We start from the raw sequence: 15108 nt of genomic DNA on the forward strand, positions 1-15108 counted from the left end.
TGGATGACGAGTTGGTAGGGATAAAGTACGCTAGAATGCGGTCAGCGGTCCCAGTTCCATGGATAGTTAGCTTGGTTTTCTGCGCCCTCATGTCGCAACGAGTGTCACAACAAATGGTAGATTGTTAGCCCTGCGTTCGTACATGTTGGTTCTACTCTCAATTTGCGAGACAAAGGCGAACTCCGCGTTGTCCGTCGGCACACAGCGTCCTCTCACATCCAACCGAACAGCCTCGATACAAAAAAAAAGCGGCGACGTATCAGACCTACGAAGGGCTTCAAGTCTCTTTTCCAACTCAATTGAGGCATTCTATCGGGAGTGGAAGCACGCACGGCTAGAATCACTCACTCGCCACCAAGTAGACGAGGCGCACACCAGGCTCATGAACGAGGGGTTCTTGTGGGAGTTGAAAGATCTTGCGGAAGTTCAAATTCAGCCAACACGCTGTGAGGTAGCCACCTCTTCGTATATTTTGACTCCCAACGCCTATACCCGCTTAATGCAGCTCAATTTCTTGCTTCCTGGCCTGATTGGATATTAAAAATACATGCAGAATTACAGCAAAGGCCCCAACAATGCGTTATGGTATCTCGAAAGCCCATCTACGAGTCGTCCGGCGGAGGTGAAAATAGCGTGAAGCGTATCCTGTGAGCCTGTTCGTGTAAGCAGATGTACGGTGAGACAGACGTAGTGTATCTTACCGAAGGCAGCTTCGGAATGACCACGGCTATCGTGGCCAGCGTGTTGATGATAAAGTACGTCAAATCATAGTGGGTATAATGTGTGCTGACCAAGAATAGGGCAATTGGGACGAACAGCAGGAACTTCTTCGCGGGAGTGTATTGGTCCCCATTGTCAATCTGCTCCCACATGTTGAGGTTGTCGTAGGCACCGGAGTTGAAGTCGAAGGGCACGCCACGGACGTAGTGGAACATGAGGTACGAGCCGGCCATGTACGAGATGTTGGTCAAGGTCCACGAGGTCTCTTGCGATACGCCGGGTATGATGTCAAATAATATCTTGCCGAGAACGATGAGGACAAAATGTATCGCCCATGCGCCTGCAAAGGGGATATGTTAGCAAGCCTTCTCAGAGACGCCACGTGGCGGAAGCCAAAGTGTAGAACCATCTCGACCTCCTTTCAAGCTTCCCAGCCATATGTATGGTGTACTCACCCTTCGCATTCACCCATTGCGCGTTTAGATTTGGCAGGGCAGACTGGTCGCTGAGTTGCTCCAAAGACTCGGGGGGTTCCTTGTAGACAAGACTACTGCTACGCCGTCTCCGAGCCTCATTTACGTCGAGAGGCATCCTGCGAGACGGTGTGCCCGTATGACCGGGCCGCGGGTCGCCAGCAAAGCTGAGGCGGGAGGTACGGTTGAGGAGTATGGGTGACAGTTTGGCGGTATTGATGGGGGGATGCGGGAGAGATTCGAAGATATGGAAGGTCTCGCGGTGATCAAAGCGGGACCAGAGTTCCTAGAAGAGGCAGTACGGGTCAGTAGAGTCTCAGCAGCGCAGAGCGGCGCGTGGTTGGATGGACGGTGTCTTACTGCGTACGCAACAGCTTCCGGGCTGTCCGAGCTTCGGCGCGATGAACGAATGGAAGGATGGCTGAGTGGGTGAATGGCGTGATGGAGTTGCAGGCGAGGTGGAGGGCTATTCGGAGGTCATTAGGTAGCAGCTTCCCCTGACGCAACGCTCTCTGAAGAGGCAGGCGGGCAGGTGACTGCTTTGGTGCTGGGCAGAACTTCAGCGGAATTCGTTCACTGCACGCCGCCGCACGGGCCAATCAGCGTGGACCCCAACCTGGAACTTCCGCCTCTGCCTCCACCTTTCCACCTTTCCCACGTCTCCATCACGACCCTCGCCATGGCCACCGAAGCAGAGCCCAGGCCCGAAGGCCAGCCGCACACCGACGCACACCCAGACACCCCCGCCGACAGCGCACAGAAGCCGCCGGTAAAGCGATCATGGAGGTAGGGACGCGCCGCCACCTCGCCGTGGCAGATGCTGATGGTGCGCGACAGGAGAAAGTATCGCAAGATGCGCGCCAAATTCGAAGAGACGATGGCCGCCAGCAATCAATTGATCATGGACGAATGGAAAACCCAAGCCCTGGCGCGGCGGCTGCAGGAGCAGAACGAGTACAGCCACCACGCTTCCGGGGCGCATTGCAGCAGTATTAACAGCGCACAGCCAAATTCTTGATCTCCTTCTAGACATGAATGACACGAAGCGATTACCTGCGAATCTCCGCGTCGACCTCCGCGAGCTTTCCGAGGCCGATGCTGCACTTCCCTCGCTCGAAGCCGACCCCGACCCGGACGCGATACAGCGGAGACTGCACGAGCTTAGGACTGACCTATCGAACGAGCTTATCACGCCAGAGGAATACGCGCACAGAGCGGATCAGTTGCACAACTCACACATACAGACGATCCGCACGCTCGCCAGTCTCGAGGCGCAAGTCCCCCACACAACGGAACCACCAGAACCGCCGATAGAAGGCATAGACTTGACCGACCAGGCGCCAGGGCACATGTCGCCTGCACATGAGGAGGAGTATCTCCTAGCCATGGACGTAGCGCTCGCCGACCCCAACGTCTATAACCCCAACAACCACGACGGCCGGCCTCTTCGTGTAGTACCCACCCAGCCTGTCCCCACCGAGAAAGATCTCACAGTGCGGAACCCCGACAGCGTCTACAACTGGCTCCGAAAGAACCAGCCGCAAGTCTTTCTGCAGGACAAAGACCCCCAGCATCCCGAGAACCTGTCCGAGAAATCAGCAGCACGACCAGGCAACACAGGCGGTCGCGCAGGCAAGCGCCAGTCCGCCGTCTCAGGCACGCCTGGCCCTCGAACAGATCACGATGATGACGACTTCATAGCTGAGTCCGGCACGGGCAAAGGAAGGAGAGGCAAAGGCGGCGACGAGGATGCGGCATACAGACCGAAGGGCGGAACCAGCCGCCCAGGGAAGCGGAAGAGAGATGGAGAAGATACCGGAGCAAAAGGTGGCAGAAAGAAGAACAGGGCAAGTGGAGGCACCGGGAACTGATGATGCTAATGCGCGTGCATAGGCGTGCCTTCTTCAGCGACCTTTGCATCAGCTGCCTCGCCCGTAGTCTCTGGCCAACGACTCCTTCGCGCACTCGACCGTTCCCATGTCACGAGCGCCTCGGCCGAAGCTTTGTATGAGTATGTTAGACATGTATGGAGTTAGCTCGCGCGTGACGCCCGGGTGGACATTGTTATCTTATGGGACGGCGTTCGGTGGGACATGGGTTAGATACCCTCTAGGATACTGATGCTTTTCGCGGTTCATCCACTGTAGCCGTCATCGGGGCTCTTTCGATATCATTGCTTGCTCGATATCACGTTGACACCTGGGTTCTTGTTCCTACACCCACTATCTGATACAACAGGATCCGAAACGCAACTAAGCCGCGGCGACGCGCTCGACGGTTAGCGATATAGGCCTGTTCATCCCTTTGGGAAGAGACTTTTCGAGTATCCCAGCTCCAGATATGATACAAAATATTGCACAATTCCTTCATCTTTCCTCTCTCACCTCAGTTGTTTTCCCCTCGGGCCGCCTACCATGACGGGCTCTGGCTCTGGAGTTGAAAATGGTAAGCTTGTGTCGATAACTGTCTTGCCATCCACCAGCTGCCCGGTATGCAATCTCTCGTCATCTAACTTCGCAGCCTGCGCCCTCTTATTCTCCAGATACTTCTTCCTCTCCGGCGTCAATATCCATTCCTTAGGGAACTCATACCGCACTTTGGGCTTACGATGTCTAAAGTCGAACGGCACGTCTTCAAATGTATCTTTCCCGTCCTTAGCTTCTGCCAATAGCTTGAAAATTGTCTCGCCGAGGAAGCGCTTGTTCTGCGCTTGAGTGTCGAAGTCCTCGCAAGACATCTTTATTATGTCGGTGTCGGGGTTGTAGCGTGGCCCGGCGAGCTTGATGAGTTTGTCGCGTTGTTGTATGGTGAGATTCATGTCTGAGGCAGTGAATTCGACGACGACTTTGTTGACGGCAGGGTGGGATTCGCCGAGGTAGGAAGTGTAGCGGAAGCGGAAGGGAGTTGCAGCTGTGGGAGGCTCGAAGGGGCGGGCGAGCTCTGCTGGAATTAGCTTCATCGTACTCAGGTCTCATGACCATGCGGGTTGATTGAGGTCGCGAAGCGGTATGACATGGCAGGTGGGGGTAGGATTGACGTACGGCTCAGCAATGGCAGCTCCCAAGCAATCAAGCGGGCGTACTCCCTCAGTTCCCTGTGCTGCTCCAGCTCGCCATGACCCAAGCTAGTCAGGTCATCTCCATAGTAATCCTCATCCGGGCCCAATGACTCTTCTCCCTCGGCCCAGAAGCCCGCCCTCCCGGTTTCCTCTGCAATCTCGAGGTCCTCGTCATTCTCTAGCTCGAAGTCCTTCGCGAAGGGGATCCCATGCTTGCCCTTGCGGATCGCGTCTTGGACGACGTCGGGATCGAGCGCTTTGAGGTCTTCAACCAGCTTGCGGAGCTGGCGAGCTGTCTCTGTTTCAGGGCTCGATGACGTCGCGCTCTCATCCGCAACTTTTGAGGGGGATTCGGCAGCCGCGGCGGTAGCGGAGCCTTCTTTTGTTGGCTCTTTAGCGTAGACCGGGGAGGTGGTCGAAAGCGGTCGCTGCCATTGCGCTGTGAGCGTGGGGATGTTGGATCGAGAAGGTATTCGAGACGGACACCGCCGCGAGTAGAGTAGTAATCTTCGAGATATTGAAGCCATTGTTGTGTTGTGGATGGGGATTGGGCGACCGTCAACTTTTCGCAATGCGCGAGCCCCCGACCTTGGCATGCCGTGGAAGAAAGTGCGACCGAGGCCGGTCGAACCTATCCGACGCCCCACTCCTTCCTTTCTATCGCCTTTTCTTAGCAACAATACATCACAAATATCGACTTTGATGAATTCCTAGATAGCGGACCTTGGATAAACTTTGACCCCTTGGACGCTCTGTAACACGCCTCGGCTCAGCATGGCCGCATCCTGGACCTTGACTGAGGGCTCACCCATGAAAGTCTGCTTTGTGACTACAGGCGCTACAGCACCGTTTACAGCTCTTATCGAATCACTTCTTGAGCCATCATCGCTGGACGCCTTACGAGAAGGCGGTTACACACATCTTTTGATCCAATTTGGCACGGCCAAGGATGTCTTCGAAACCCGTGCCCAGGCGGCTCGCAACTACCTACAGCAGCAGGGAAACGAAACATTCGCTATCGGCGGCATGGATTTCGACCCAAACGGACTGAGAGAACAGTTCAAGTTGGTCCAGCAGTCCAAGGGCTTGGTCATTTCACATGCCGGTATGTCTTTACCCGTTGCAGGCAGATGGAGCGAGTGCTAAGCTTGTCAGGTTCCGGCTCCATACTCGCAACTTTACGCTATCAAATCCCGCTCGTTGTTGTCCCGAATGACCAGCTTCTTGACAACCATCAAGAGGAGCTCGCTATAGCCATGGAGAGATCGAATTATCTCCTCCGAGGCGACGTCAAGTGAGAGTGCCACGAGTTTGTTGTCTTCAGTTTCTGATCTTAAGGTCTAGAAATCTGGCACCAGCAATACAGAAATCCGCCGACTTCCGCATCAAGATGGCCCAGTTTCCTCCGATCACTAGCGGGAAACACCGCGAGACCAAGAGCTTCGCGGCGATCATGGACGAAACCATGGGGTTCTTGGACTAAACCGCAGCGATTAGGCAACGGGAAACGATCGTCCTAGTCTGCAAGTCTATGAGTCAGATTTCCTCTACCTTGAGGGTCTCAGAGCGCTATTCGTTGTCAATTCAACAAGGATATCACTTTATGTTATTCGGCCATGCCAACCTACTGAGATCCCACTAGAACCGCCGAGGTCGGTCTACATTCGGTCCGCAGAAACGCCAAGGAAGAATATAATCGCGAAACCTTCGGTTCTAAATATACGACCGAACCCTAGCACCTCCCGGGCCGTTGCCATTGTTTTGCATAGGATCCCTACCGAACCGAATCAAACCGTGGGGGTTGTCTGGGTTCAATACCCACCAATGATAACGTTCCGTACCATCTGCCGGTCAACCATCTGAATTTACATCATCGAAATGTTTAGAAGCAATGGGAGCTGCAGCTGGAGGATGGCGGGAGGAGTTGGCTATGATTCACGTAACTTTTTCCCCTGGTGATCTCTATATTCGGCCCGACATTTCGACAGCTCCGCACTCCATGACGGGCCTGTCACATCGTTGCAAGGAGCATACAATGGTACCACAATGGTCTTGCCGGATATTCACGCATGTGGGTCATAGAAGCTTGGACGGAGCTTATAAAAGCTTGACCAGGCACCAAGGGGACGGTTCTATATTGAGGTGATGCAATTGCGAAGGTTTGTCTACGAACCCGCTAGCGAAAACCCCTGTTCGTTACGCCAGCCACGCTCCCTCTTCTGGTCTTTCCGACCGAAAACGTGCGGCTACATTGCTAGCGAGCTTTCTCCGCAGCTGGGGATTACAAATATTTTTTTCACACAATCCTCGTGACATGCATTCCATGGCATTGTTTTCATGGACGGTTTCGAATAGATGCCGCGGATACGCGTGACCTCATAGTAAGCACTTCAACTGTTTGTACGGCCTTACTAACTTTCTATCAGCGATTCAGCCCGGAGATATTCGGCCAAACATTACCTTGATCCGATGCTTGAAGGCTCCCCAGTCTGGGATAGCTAGTGACGATCTTCCACTTCGATTACGGGTGACATGAATACAGACGCGTGCATTTCCTCGATCCCTCCTTTTTTTTTTCCGGAGCCCCCGGGGTCCCTCCCGCATATTTCCTTCAATAGGCGTCGGCGATGAACCCCATGCGGAGCGCGCGGGATCTGGATCAAGGTATGAACAAATGAACTAGAAATTTGAGTACCAATGCATTTTGCGTTCAAAGAACCCCTAAGTTCCTAAGGCTGGCGGCGATATCGGTCCTAGTATAAATATCGGGGTGTACGCGCAGCTCTGGTATTCATCCCTCAGCTGACCATCCCTTCTAACTCTTCGTTCACTAGCTCCACATCAAGGGCCACTGCCAGTATGAAGCCCTCTCATGCATCATTCATCCTCTCGGTAGTACCGGTATGGGCACTCCCAGCACCGCAGGCTTCGCCCTCCGATGTCAACAATCAACCTGGTCCTCCTGGGTCATCTGGTTCCCTCCGTGGTTCTGAGGCACTCCTCGGCTACTCCTCCTCAGAGAACGTCCCCAAGGAGCCCTCCACCGAAATTCCTCCCGAGGACTTCGAACTCGCACCGGGGCAATCGGAAAACGAGAATCTCGGTCTTTATATCGATCTCACAAATGTCAAGAATCCGCAGCCGATACGTGGAGGAACTACCGCGCCAACAGATCCCGGCCCAAGGTAAGTACTCTATGCTACGTGTTAGCATCATCAGCCCGCATTTGCTAATGTCATGGTACAGAACTGAAGCATATGATCGCTTGAACAGCGATCTGTTCATCCCCCCGGGAACCGATGAAGGAGATGTCTCTAATGCGAAGTGGCCGTTTGGTCTGTCTCACAATCGCCATGGCCTTGCTGGCGCCGGATGGGCAAGGCAGCAGAACGTCGATCAACTGCCTATTGCGACCGCCATGGCAGGCGTGAACATGCGACTGAGCCCCAACGCTTACCGAGAGCTTCATTGGCACAAAGCGAGTGAATGGGCCTTGATGCTGAATGGCTCCGTCCGGATTGAGGCCGTCAACGAAGACGGTCAGACTTTCGTCGACGACGTCACAGCCGGCGACGTCTGGTTCTTTCCCGCCGGTGTTCCGCACTCTATTCAAGCCTTCGAGAACGGGTGTGAGTTCTTGCTGGTCTTCGATGACGGGAGCTTCAGCGAAGACGAAACCTTCCTTGTGTCTGAGCTCATGGAACGTAACCCTGAAACCGTGGTCGCCAAAAACTTCCGCACATCAGTCGAGACTTTCAGCAAGCTTCCCGATGGCCAGCTATGGATCTTCCCCGGGACCCCGCCACCAGAGGACATCGAGCAGCAGAATGTCACTGGCCCCGCTGGCGTCATTCCGAAGACCCAGAGCTATAGCTTTCACTTCTCTGAACAACAGCCCTACACAGTTCCCGGTGGTAGTATCAAGGTCCTCGATCCCGAGACGTTCCCCATCGCGAGTGACTTCTCTACAGCTCTTATTACCGTGGAGCCCGGCGCAATGCGCGAAATGCACTGGCACACCACTTCGGACGAGTGGACGTACTTTCTTCAGGGCAGTGCTCGTCTGACCGTCTACCAGGCGCCGGCGAGTTCTCGCACCTTCGATTTCACCGCTGGAGATGTTGGCTACGTTCCGGTTCCTAACGCGCACTATCTCGAGAACACCGGGAACGAGACGCTTATCTTCTTGGAAGTGCTGCAAGCAAAGCGGTACAGCGATATAAGTGTCAACCAGTGGCTGGGATTGACTCCGAGGCAAATTGTGAAGGATCATTTGAATGTTGACGATGCGTTTGTGGACACGCTGCCGAAGGTAAAGCCTATTGTAGTTCCCGGAAATCCGGATATGACGACTACGAACTTCACTGGAAGTCCGCTGTAAGGGAATGGTGCCGGGTTTGACAACATGGGCAGGAATGGTTAATAGATCGACGGAAATCGTCTTGCCTTTTGATTCATTCTTCTCTTCTTTGAGCGTAATTACTTCAGGAATCATCAAATGCAACTATTCAACCCACCGATGGTTTGAGTTCGACAAGAGTGAGCCAAGATATATACCTGAAGTGATTCAGAGTCCTCTGGGCATTTCAACACTCCGCTCAATGGGCCAGCGCTGACTAAGCACCTCGGGTTCTGTGCGGTCCGTCCCGCGCCTTGCATCACTGCAACACCACCCTCTGCACCACTGGCCTTTCATCGTACTGAGCAAGGCGCTCATCACTGCCGGCGCCAAATTTCGCAGTACTCTAGATATCCCACAGTTCAATAACGCCGCCGGAGGAGTCCAGGAAATTACGTGCTTGCGCGCCTGTATTCGTGGCGTAAATCTAGCCTCTCCGCTGCTTTTCGAAGCGAAACCCAGCACGCGAAGGCTCAGCTGAGCATTCGTCAGTCTATCGATTTGGGGGATACAACCAATGGTGCTTGTAGCCTTACGCCTCCAATGATCACGCCTCTACAGAAAGCTTCGCGAATGGCTTGCCGATGCTCATGCAGGTACCAGCAAGGGCAGCCATCGGCTGCTCCTCACGCGTTGTACTTGCGCGACTGCTGTACAAATTAGAGGTACTCCCTCACAGATGACGTCGCAGAGGTTTGTGGGAAGACACCATCATCTCCTGCCCTGAAAAGGAGCCTGTTTCGCCTTCCGTGGTTCTTTCCCCGTTAGCATTGGGCTACGACCCTTCGCGCGCAGCTTTGAGTCTGTCTGCTCTTCCACTCACTCCCCAGGCGTTCGTTGTTTGCTTCTTATGTTGTACGCTTTCGTTGAATAGCTCAATTGTTTAATACCGTAATATCGCACGTCTTTCTCCCGTCATGCGACTCTCCTCATCTTTGACGGCTGTTGTGGCCGCTGCAGCTTCCCTCGTGAACGCTGCGCCAGCGAAGTATGTCCCCGCTTCGTCTTCGGACCGAACATGCTGACGGGGTGCTAGCGAGATCGAAAAGAGACGTGTCGCATACAACTGGGGTACCACAAAGGTGCGGGGTGTCAATATTGGAGGATGGCTTGTTCTCGAGCCGTAAGACGGGCATGCGAACCATGTTTGCTCGATTCTGATCACAACAGGTTCATCACGCCATCTATCTTCACCAAATATAGTACGAGTACGTTTACGCCTGTCGATGAGTGGACACTCTGCCAGAAGCTTGGCAAACAAGGGTGTTACAACGCGCTGAAGCCGCATTGGGATAGCTTTGTCAAGCTCTCGGATTTCCAGAAGATCAAGAACGCGGGATTCAACGTCATCCGGATTCCTATTGGATATTGGGCATATCTGGATGCCGGCGGTCCGTACACGTTCGGAGCGGCACCGTATTTGGACAAAGCCATTGGGTGGGCGCGACAAGTTGACTTAAAGGTCATCATCGATCTCCATGGAGCGCCGAAGTCGCAGAACGGCTTCGACCACAGTGGCCACAAACTCCCAAGCCCGCAATGGGGCCAAGGCGACAGCATTCCACAGACGCACAAGGTGCTCAAGATGATGGAGGACAAGTACGCCATCAAATCCATGCAGGACGTTGTCATCGCGATCGAGGTGCTCAACGAACCATTCCTCTCCATGCTCGACTCGAACATGGTCAAGCAATTCTACCGCGACAGCTACTACAACCTGCGCAAGATCAGCGATACGCCCTTGATGATACACGACGGGTTCTGGGACCCTGCATGGCTCAACGGTTTCCTGACGCCTTCGGACAACAATGCTCAATTTGTCATCGTCGATCATCACGAATACCAGATCTTCGACTCGAATCTGGTGGCTATGTCGCCAACGCAGCACAGAACCCAAGTTTGCAATTCGGTAAATGGGTACGCGAACTCGGATAAGTGGACTATGGTTGGCGAGTGGTCAGGCGCCATGACGGACTGCGCACCGCATTTGAACGGGTTCAAATCGGGTAACCGGTACGAGGGTACGTGGTCGGGCAGCTGGCGCATTGGGTCCTGCGCTGGGAAGAGCGGGAAGGTGAATACATGGAGTCAAGCTTGGAAGGATGATGTCCGCCGATATATCGAAACACAGCTAGATGCCTTTGAAGCGAAGACGGACGGCTGGACTTTTTGGAACTTCAAAACTGAGGGCTCTGCTGGCGAGTGGGATCTGTTCCAGCTGCTGGATAATGGCGTCTTCCCCCAGCCGCTCAACAACCGAAAGTTTGGGAAGTATTGCAAGAACTTTTAGGCGGCGAGAGATGGCAGCACGGCGCGTTTATTGGTTACTGGTGTAATGTTGGACTAAAGATCTGGTGTATGTGGTGGAGCCGTGGGGTCCTTGGTGGCTGAGCTGGCAAGGCGGAATTGGTACAGGACAGGTCATCCAGTTGGCATCTTTTGCATTTCCAAGTCCACAGAGGTAACCATGAGTCTTTGTTTCCGTCTTCTGCTGTGGTATCTTGTATCTTTGGTGTCGTGTTTGTCTGCTTCGCCTACTTCGTACTCTCACTGCACCACAACAAACACGGCGCCTATACGACATCCAATCCCGCCAGCTCCACGTCGTTGCCGACAACGCGCCAGCATACAAGTCAGGGGAACATAGGATTTCAAATTCGCCTCTTGCGTGGCCGTCACCACATTCCTTTTTGTTCGTATATATACTAACATCTGCGCTTTATTCTCTATACTTCATCGGATACGGCAGCATCTCTTCTCCCTACACTTCATCTCTTCCTCGGACCCGTCCCCAGACCTACCATCCCGATGTTCCCTTCACTCTCTTCTCCTTGCCTTCATCGTTAGTAGAAAACACCTCATGACCTTGCTCAAGTGCGTGGTCTCCTTTATCCTCTCCGATCCAGATCTAATCTTGGATCGACTATACACCGACACTGTTCATCCTCGATATACACGCGTTTCGCACACGGTACTATATATATATATTCAGCTCAAGGTAGCGGGGGCTGTAATGTCCTATCCTCGGCCTTTTCGCGCTTTGGTCGGCACCTTGATGCGCTGAGATTGCGTGATTAGAACGGCGCTGCTTGCATGTATGTTAAAGAGCACGCGGTTGCTGATGATGACTGACGGTGCCAGGCAATTTCTATGCAGAAATTCGAGATCACCGTAGCGGAGTCCGCGCTTTTGCAGACATCATGGCGCTGCGAGAAAGGAGAACTTCGGAGACGCATTCATGTTGCCGCGCCTTTAGGAAAGAAACTCTGGTATTTATGAGGTACGTATATATCCACTCGGACCAGATCCATCCCTCACGCAAGGTATTTCTGACTCCCCTACAGAAGTCTGGGAACTCAAATGAGCGAACCTGTTCAGGTACGAGCTCGCTCTAGTTATATATATGCAAGAGATGCGTTAGCCGTTGGAGCGGGATTCTGGTGAACGTCAGAGCGTGAGTCCTATTCAAAAAAGGCCACGTGGGAATGACGGCTGACAGCCCAGCAATAGGCAAGCTAGCCATCGAATATCGCGACAGTTGGGTTGTAGAATACCATCTGTCTTCCCCCACCAACATCGAGTTATACAATGCGGCGCTGGGTCTTGGAGCGCTGTCTGTGGCCCCAAAATCCTTGGTCTGAACCGACGTTCCAGACCAACGTCTTCGACTCGAAAGCTTCGCTACGCGCCGACGCACCGTTCGCGTCTCCCGGCTCTTATTGCCTTATATACTCGGTACCGCCGGGGGTTTCGGAGACTCGGTTCGTGCTGTTACTGACACTCGGACGGCCGGTGGCTCGGGAGCTTCGCATGCCCCCGTCGAGCTATATATATATATTTCAGCGCACTCAACAAGCGAGCTGAAGGCGGAGGTCGATGCGCTGCCTTCGCCCGGGAGAGCTGGAGCTGGAAGTGGATGCTCTGCCTCCGTCCGAGGCTCGCTCCATCTGCGCCATCTTACAAGAACCAGATCGATACATATACATACGACCATCTCGGCTCCCCAACTCTATCACCCAACGAACGGTGTGGTCCTCCTTCCGGTTGCTGAGACTTGCGCCCTCCAAGCGGTCCGGGCTCCCCTTTCGCCTTATTCGCTTGTTCGAGGAAGGATCAACATATATAACCTACCTCTGATCAGGCCGATGTGCCTGCGTTGCTTTCGGACTGCGTTGCTTTCGGATCTGACGCCTGTCCGGTAGTGCACTGCAGCCTTGTCGAAGGCCTCGCCGACTTGCCCTCGGTCTTTCACTATCGGCATCCCGGAGAAAGCCTCACAATTGGCCGCGCGGAGGAAGCGGCTCTGGATGCTGCATTGCCGCGACTGTTCTATGGCCTTTGCTTATTCCTAATTTTCGAGAGCCACCGGCCGGTGTGGATAGAAGTGGTATTGAACTCGGAAATGAGAGCAGTTACAAAGACAGAACATGATGAAGACTATCTGAGGAGGTGTGCGAGGTGAATGAAGGAAGTGGCTGCAGTGAGTTAGCTAGGCGGCAGAGAGCAACGGTGAGGGACGGAATAAGAAAGAAGGCAGTGGGTTACTTCGATATCGTTCACGGGCTCCGACCTCATGCTTATGTTTCTGCCGCATATAAAATTGCCCAAGTCTCTTCTCGTCTCTCGATGCACGCGTTGGATCATCTACCCTAGATAGCACGAGAAGAATGCAGTCATTCTAAAATAAAACACTATCAATTACTCAATAAGGCAACTAAGACTTCTACGAAAAGTCCACGAAAAGATGCTCTATCCATCGTAATCATAGCGAGGGAGGTAAAGAGACACCGCGATGCTTAAACGACAGACTGTGCAACGAGACAACGCCGAGAAATGCATCCGAGATCCAATCTGCTCGCCCCTGGCTAAGCCCATGCCATCACCCTCCCTTGCCTTCTCCTTCTATAAACCGCGAGAGACCGGCGACCGTCAGTGTGTTCGCCCTTACACATTAGCCCCATTAAAGGCCAAAAGATTCGCAGTCCCGCTCGGCAGGCCCGTAATCGCATTCTCAATCGCGAGATCAGCAATGCGACCGCACAGCTCGCTTGGGGAAATGCTCTCGTAGGCCAAGAGATAGGCACCGAGACCAGCAATGTGCGGCGTAGCCATAGACGTGCCAGAGATGGTGTTAACACCGCCGTCGTTCCAGGTGCTGAGCACGGAGACGCCAGGGGCAAAAATGTCGACGATGGCGCCATAGTTGGAGAACGAGGCACGCGCGTCGGAGGAGTCGGTGGCGCCTACGGTGCAGGCGCTAGGCTCGGAGGCCGGCGAGTAGTTGGCCGCATTCGCGTTGCTGTTTCCGGCGGCGATGGCGAAGAAGACGCCGGAGGTTACGGCGGCGGCCACCTAGAGAACGTGTTAGATGGTCGAGGGATGGGGAAGCTGCGGGAGAAAGGGCTTACGGCCTCGTTCACGGCAGTGTTCTTGCCACCGCCGAGAGACATGTTGGCGACGGAGCCCTTGGGGCAGTCCCGCGTCTGCGCATCCGTCGCAACGTAGTTGATACCCGCAATGACACCGGCGTAGGTGCCAGAGCCGCTGTCGTCAAGAACCTTGACGGCGTACAGCTTGGTCTTCTTAGCAACGCCGTATGTGGCGGAGCCGATGGTGCCGGCAACGTGAGTGCCGTGACCATAGCCGTCAGCGTCGGATCCGTCGCCAGTGAAGTTCTCGAGCCACTCAGCACCTAAAGAAACATCAGCAGAAAGTAGAAGTGCGCGAGGTAGTAAACGTACGGCCTTCAAACTCCGGATGGGCAGTATAGATACCAGTGTCGATAATGTAGCTGCAGGTGCCCTCTCCAGAAGAGCTGTCGTAGACGTAGGTAGTGTTGCCCTTGGACGTGTGAGAAATGCGACCTAGGCCCCAAGGAGCACCGCTCTCAAACTGCCAGTCCTGGGTGGTGACCTGGGCATCCTGCTGAATGTACTCGACCTGTTGCTTGTGAGCGAGAGGTTTTGTTGATAACGAATGGGAGGACATACAGAGGGCATAGCCTGGAGCTTAGCGATCTCGGCATCAGACAGAGTGCCAGCGAAGCCGTTGAAACCTCCGAATGAGTACTCAAAGTCAGGGGTGCTCGCAATCACGGCCTTAGCCTCATCGACAGCAGAAGCAGTCATCTCGCCAGTCTTGAACTTGACGATGTACTTGCCGGGGATGAGAGTAGCATCTCTGGGCTTGAGAAGGGGCGCCGCGAAGGCAGTTGGGAGAAGAGCAAGAAGCAACGAGGTATACATGATGCAAGATTAACTGAACTGAAGATGCTGGTGCTGGGTTGAAAGATGGGCGTTAGAGGCTGTTGGACTCTGATGCTGGACTGTGAGAGCTAGAGAGCAAAGATCACTGACCATAGAGGCCTTTTTATATTTGTGTCCAAGACTCCCATGATACGGAAGACGTCGTCGCAACGCCCACGACGCCGTCCACCTTCCTCACCAGTGATCCCGACA

The 15108-nt window shown here is 54.0% G+C and overlaps 7 protein-coding genes across 7 annotated transcripts; 4 read left to right on the forward strand and 3 right to left on the reverse strand.

Moving 5' to 3' along the window:
* Positions 1-152: 152 nt before the first annotated feature.
* On the reverse strand, positions 153-1728 carry BU26DRAFT_523297 (Orm1 type endoplasmic reticulum protein). Its single transcript, XM_033830006.1, has 4 exons — positions 1554-1728; positions 1176-1479; positions 702-1060; positions 153-653 (listed from the first exon to the last, which is right to left on the reverse strand). The coding sequence occupies exons 2-4, from the start codon at positions 1309-1311 to the stop codon at positions 603-605; spliced, it is 546 nt and encodes a 181-aa protein (XP_033678712.1). The 5' UTR covers positions 1312-1479; positions 1554-1728; the 3' UTR covers positions 153-602.
* Positions 1729-1861: 133 nt separating this feature from the next.
* On the forward strand, positions 1862-3544 carry BU26DRAFT_523298 (uncharacterized protein). Its single transcript, XM_033830007.1, has 3 exons — positions 1862-1979; positions 2031-2147; positions 2200-3544. The coding sequence occupies exons 1-3, from the start codon at positions 1873-1875 to the stop codon at positions 3062-3064; spliced, it is 1089 nt and encodes a 362-aa protein (XP_033678713.1). The 5' UTR covers positions 1862-1872; the 3' UTR covers positions 3065-3544.
* A 29-nt stretch (positions 3545-3573) lies between these two features.
* BU26DRAFT_534005 (uncharacterized protein) lies at positions 3574-4778 on the reverse strand (the record flags this gene model as incomplete). Its single annotated transcript, XM_033831192.1, has 2 exons — positions 3574-4133; positions 4235-4778. The coding sequence occupies 2 exons, from the start codon at positions 4776-4778 to the stop codon at positions 3574-3576; spliced, it is 1104 nt and encodes a 367-aa protein (XP_033678714.1).
* A 247-nt stretch (positions 4779-5025) lies between these two features.
* BU26DRAFT_534006 (glycosyltransferase family 1 protein) lies at positions 5026-5734 on the forward strand (the record flags this gene model as incomplete). The annotated part of the gene is made up of 3 exons (XM_033831193.1): positions 5026-5356; positions 5407-5545; positions 5596-5734. The coding sequence occupies 3 exons, from the start codon at positions 5026-5028 to the stop codon at positions 5732-5734; spliced, it is 609 nt and encodes a 202-aa protein (XP_033678715.1).
* A 1232-nt stretch (positions 5735-6966) lies between these two features.
* Positions 6967-8725, forward strand: BU26DRAFT_492441 (Bicupin, oxalate decarboxylase/oxidase). Its single transcript, XM_033826114.1, has 2 exons — positions 6967-7436; positions 7498-8725. The coding sequence occupies exons 1-2, from the start codon at positions 7111-7113 to the stop codon at positions 8630-8632; spliced, it is 1461 nt and encodes a 486-aa protein (XP_033678716.1). The 5' UTR covers positions 6967-7110; the 3' UTR covers positions 8633-8725.
* A 624-nt stretch (positions 8726-9349) lies between these two features.
* BU26DRAFT_107470 (glycoside hydrolase family 5 protein) lies at positions 9350-10954 on the forward strand. The gene is made up of 3 exons (XM_033819351.1): positions 9350-9638; positions 9687-9773; positions 9821-10954. Exons 1-3 carry the CDS (start codon positions 9568-9570, stop codon positions 10938-10940), a joined length of 1278 nt encoding a protein of 425 aa, XP_033678717.1. The 5' UTR covers positions 9350-9567; the 3' UTR covers positions 10941-10954.
* A 2568-nt stretch (positions 10955-13522) lies between these two features.
* BU26DRAFT_107494 (elastase-like serine protease) lies at positions 13523-15108 on the reverse strand. The gene is made up of 4 exons (XM_033819352.1): positions 14641-15108; positions 14392-14590; positions 14059-14342; positions 13523-14002 (listed from the first exon to the last, which is right to left on the reverse strand). The coding sequence occupies exons 1-4, from the start codon at positions 14893-14895 to the stop codon at positions 13595-13597; spliced, it is 1146 nt and encodes a 381-aa protein (XP_033678718.1). The 5' UTR covers positions 14896-15108; the 3' UTR covers positions 13523-13594.

Source organism: Trematosphaeria pertusa (assembly GCF_010094035.1).
Source record: "Trematosphaeria pertusa strain CBS 122368 unplaced genomic scaffold BU26scaffold_16, whole genome shotgun sequence".
NCBI classification, from domain to species: domain Eukaryota; kingdom Fungi; phylum Ascomycota; class Dothideomycetes; order Pleosporales; family Trematosphaeriaceae; genus Trematosphaeria; species Trematosphaeria pertusa.

Coding starts and splice junctions, on each gene's coding strand:
- BU26DRAFT_523297 (XM_033830006.1), bottom strand. CDS start 1,311: ATGCCTCTCGACGTAAATGAGGCTCGGAGACGGCGTAGCAGTAGTCTT. Junction 1,061..1,175: donor GCAATGGGTGAATGCGAAGG/GTGAGTACACCA, acceptor TCCCCTTTGCAG/GCGCATGGGCGATACATTTT. Junction 654..701: donor TCATTCCGAAGCTGCCTTCG/GTAAGATACACT, acceptor TTACACGAACAG/GCTCACAGGATACGCTTCAC.
- BU26DRAFT_523298 (XM_033830007.1), top strand. CDS start 1,873: ATGGCCACCGAAGCAGAGCCCAGGCCCGAAGGCCAGCCGCACACCGAC. Junction 1,980..2,030: donor CCGGTAAAGCGATCATGGAG/GTAGGGACGCGC, acceptor GGTGCGCGACAG/GAGAAAGTATCGCAAGATGC. Junction 2,148..2,199: donor CGGCTGCAGGAGCAGAACGA/GTACAGCCACCA, acceptor AACAGCGCACAG/CCAAATTCTTGATCTCCTTC.
- BU26DRAFT_492441 (XM_033826114.1), top strand. CDS start 7,111: ATGAAGCCCTCTCATGCATCATTCATCCTCTCGGTAGTACCGGTATGG. Junction 7,437..7,497: donor CCAACAGATCCCGGCCCAAG/GTAAGTACTCTA, acceptor GTCATGGTACAG/AACTGAAGCATATGATCGCT.
- BU26DRAFT_107470 (XM_033819351.1), top strand. CDS start 9,568: ATGCGACTCTCCTCATCTTTGACGGCTGTTGTGGCCGCTGCAGCTTCC. Junction 9,639..9,686: donor GTGAACGCTGCGCCAGCGAA/GTATGTCCCCGC, acceptor ACGGGGTGCTAG/CGAGATCGAAAAGAGACGTG. Junction 9,774..9,820: donor GGATGGCTTGTTCTCGAGCC/GTAAGACGGGCA, acceptor TGATCACAACAG/GTTCATCACGCCATCTATCT.
- BU26DRAFT_107494 (XM_033819352.1), bottom strand. CDS start 14,895: ATGTATACCTCGTTGCTTCTTGCTCTTCTCCCAACTGCCTTCGCGGCG. Junction 14,591..14,640: donor AGCTCCAGGCTATGCCCTCT/GTATGTCCTCCC, acceptor CACAAGCAACAG/GTCGAGTACATTCAGCAGGA. Junction 14,003..14,058: donor ACACTGCCGTGAACGAGGCC/GTAAGCCCTTTC, acceptor CACGTTCTCTAG/GTGGCCGCCGCCGTAACCTC.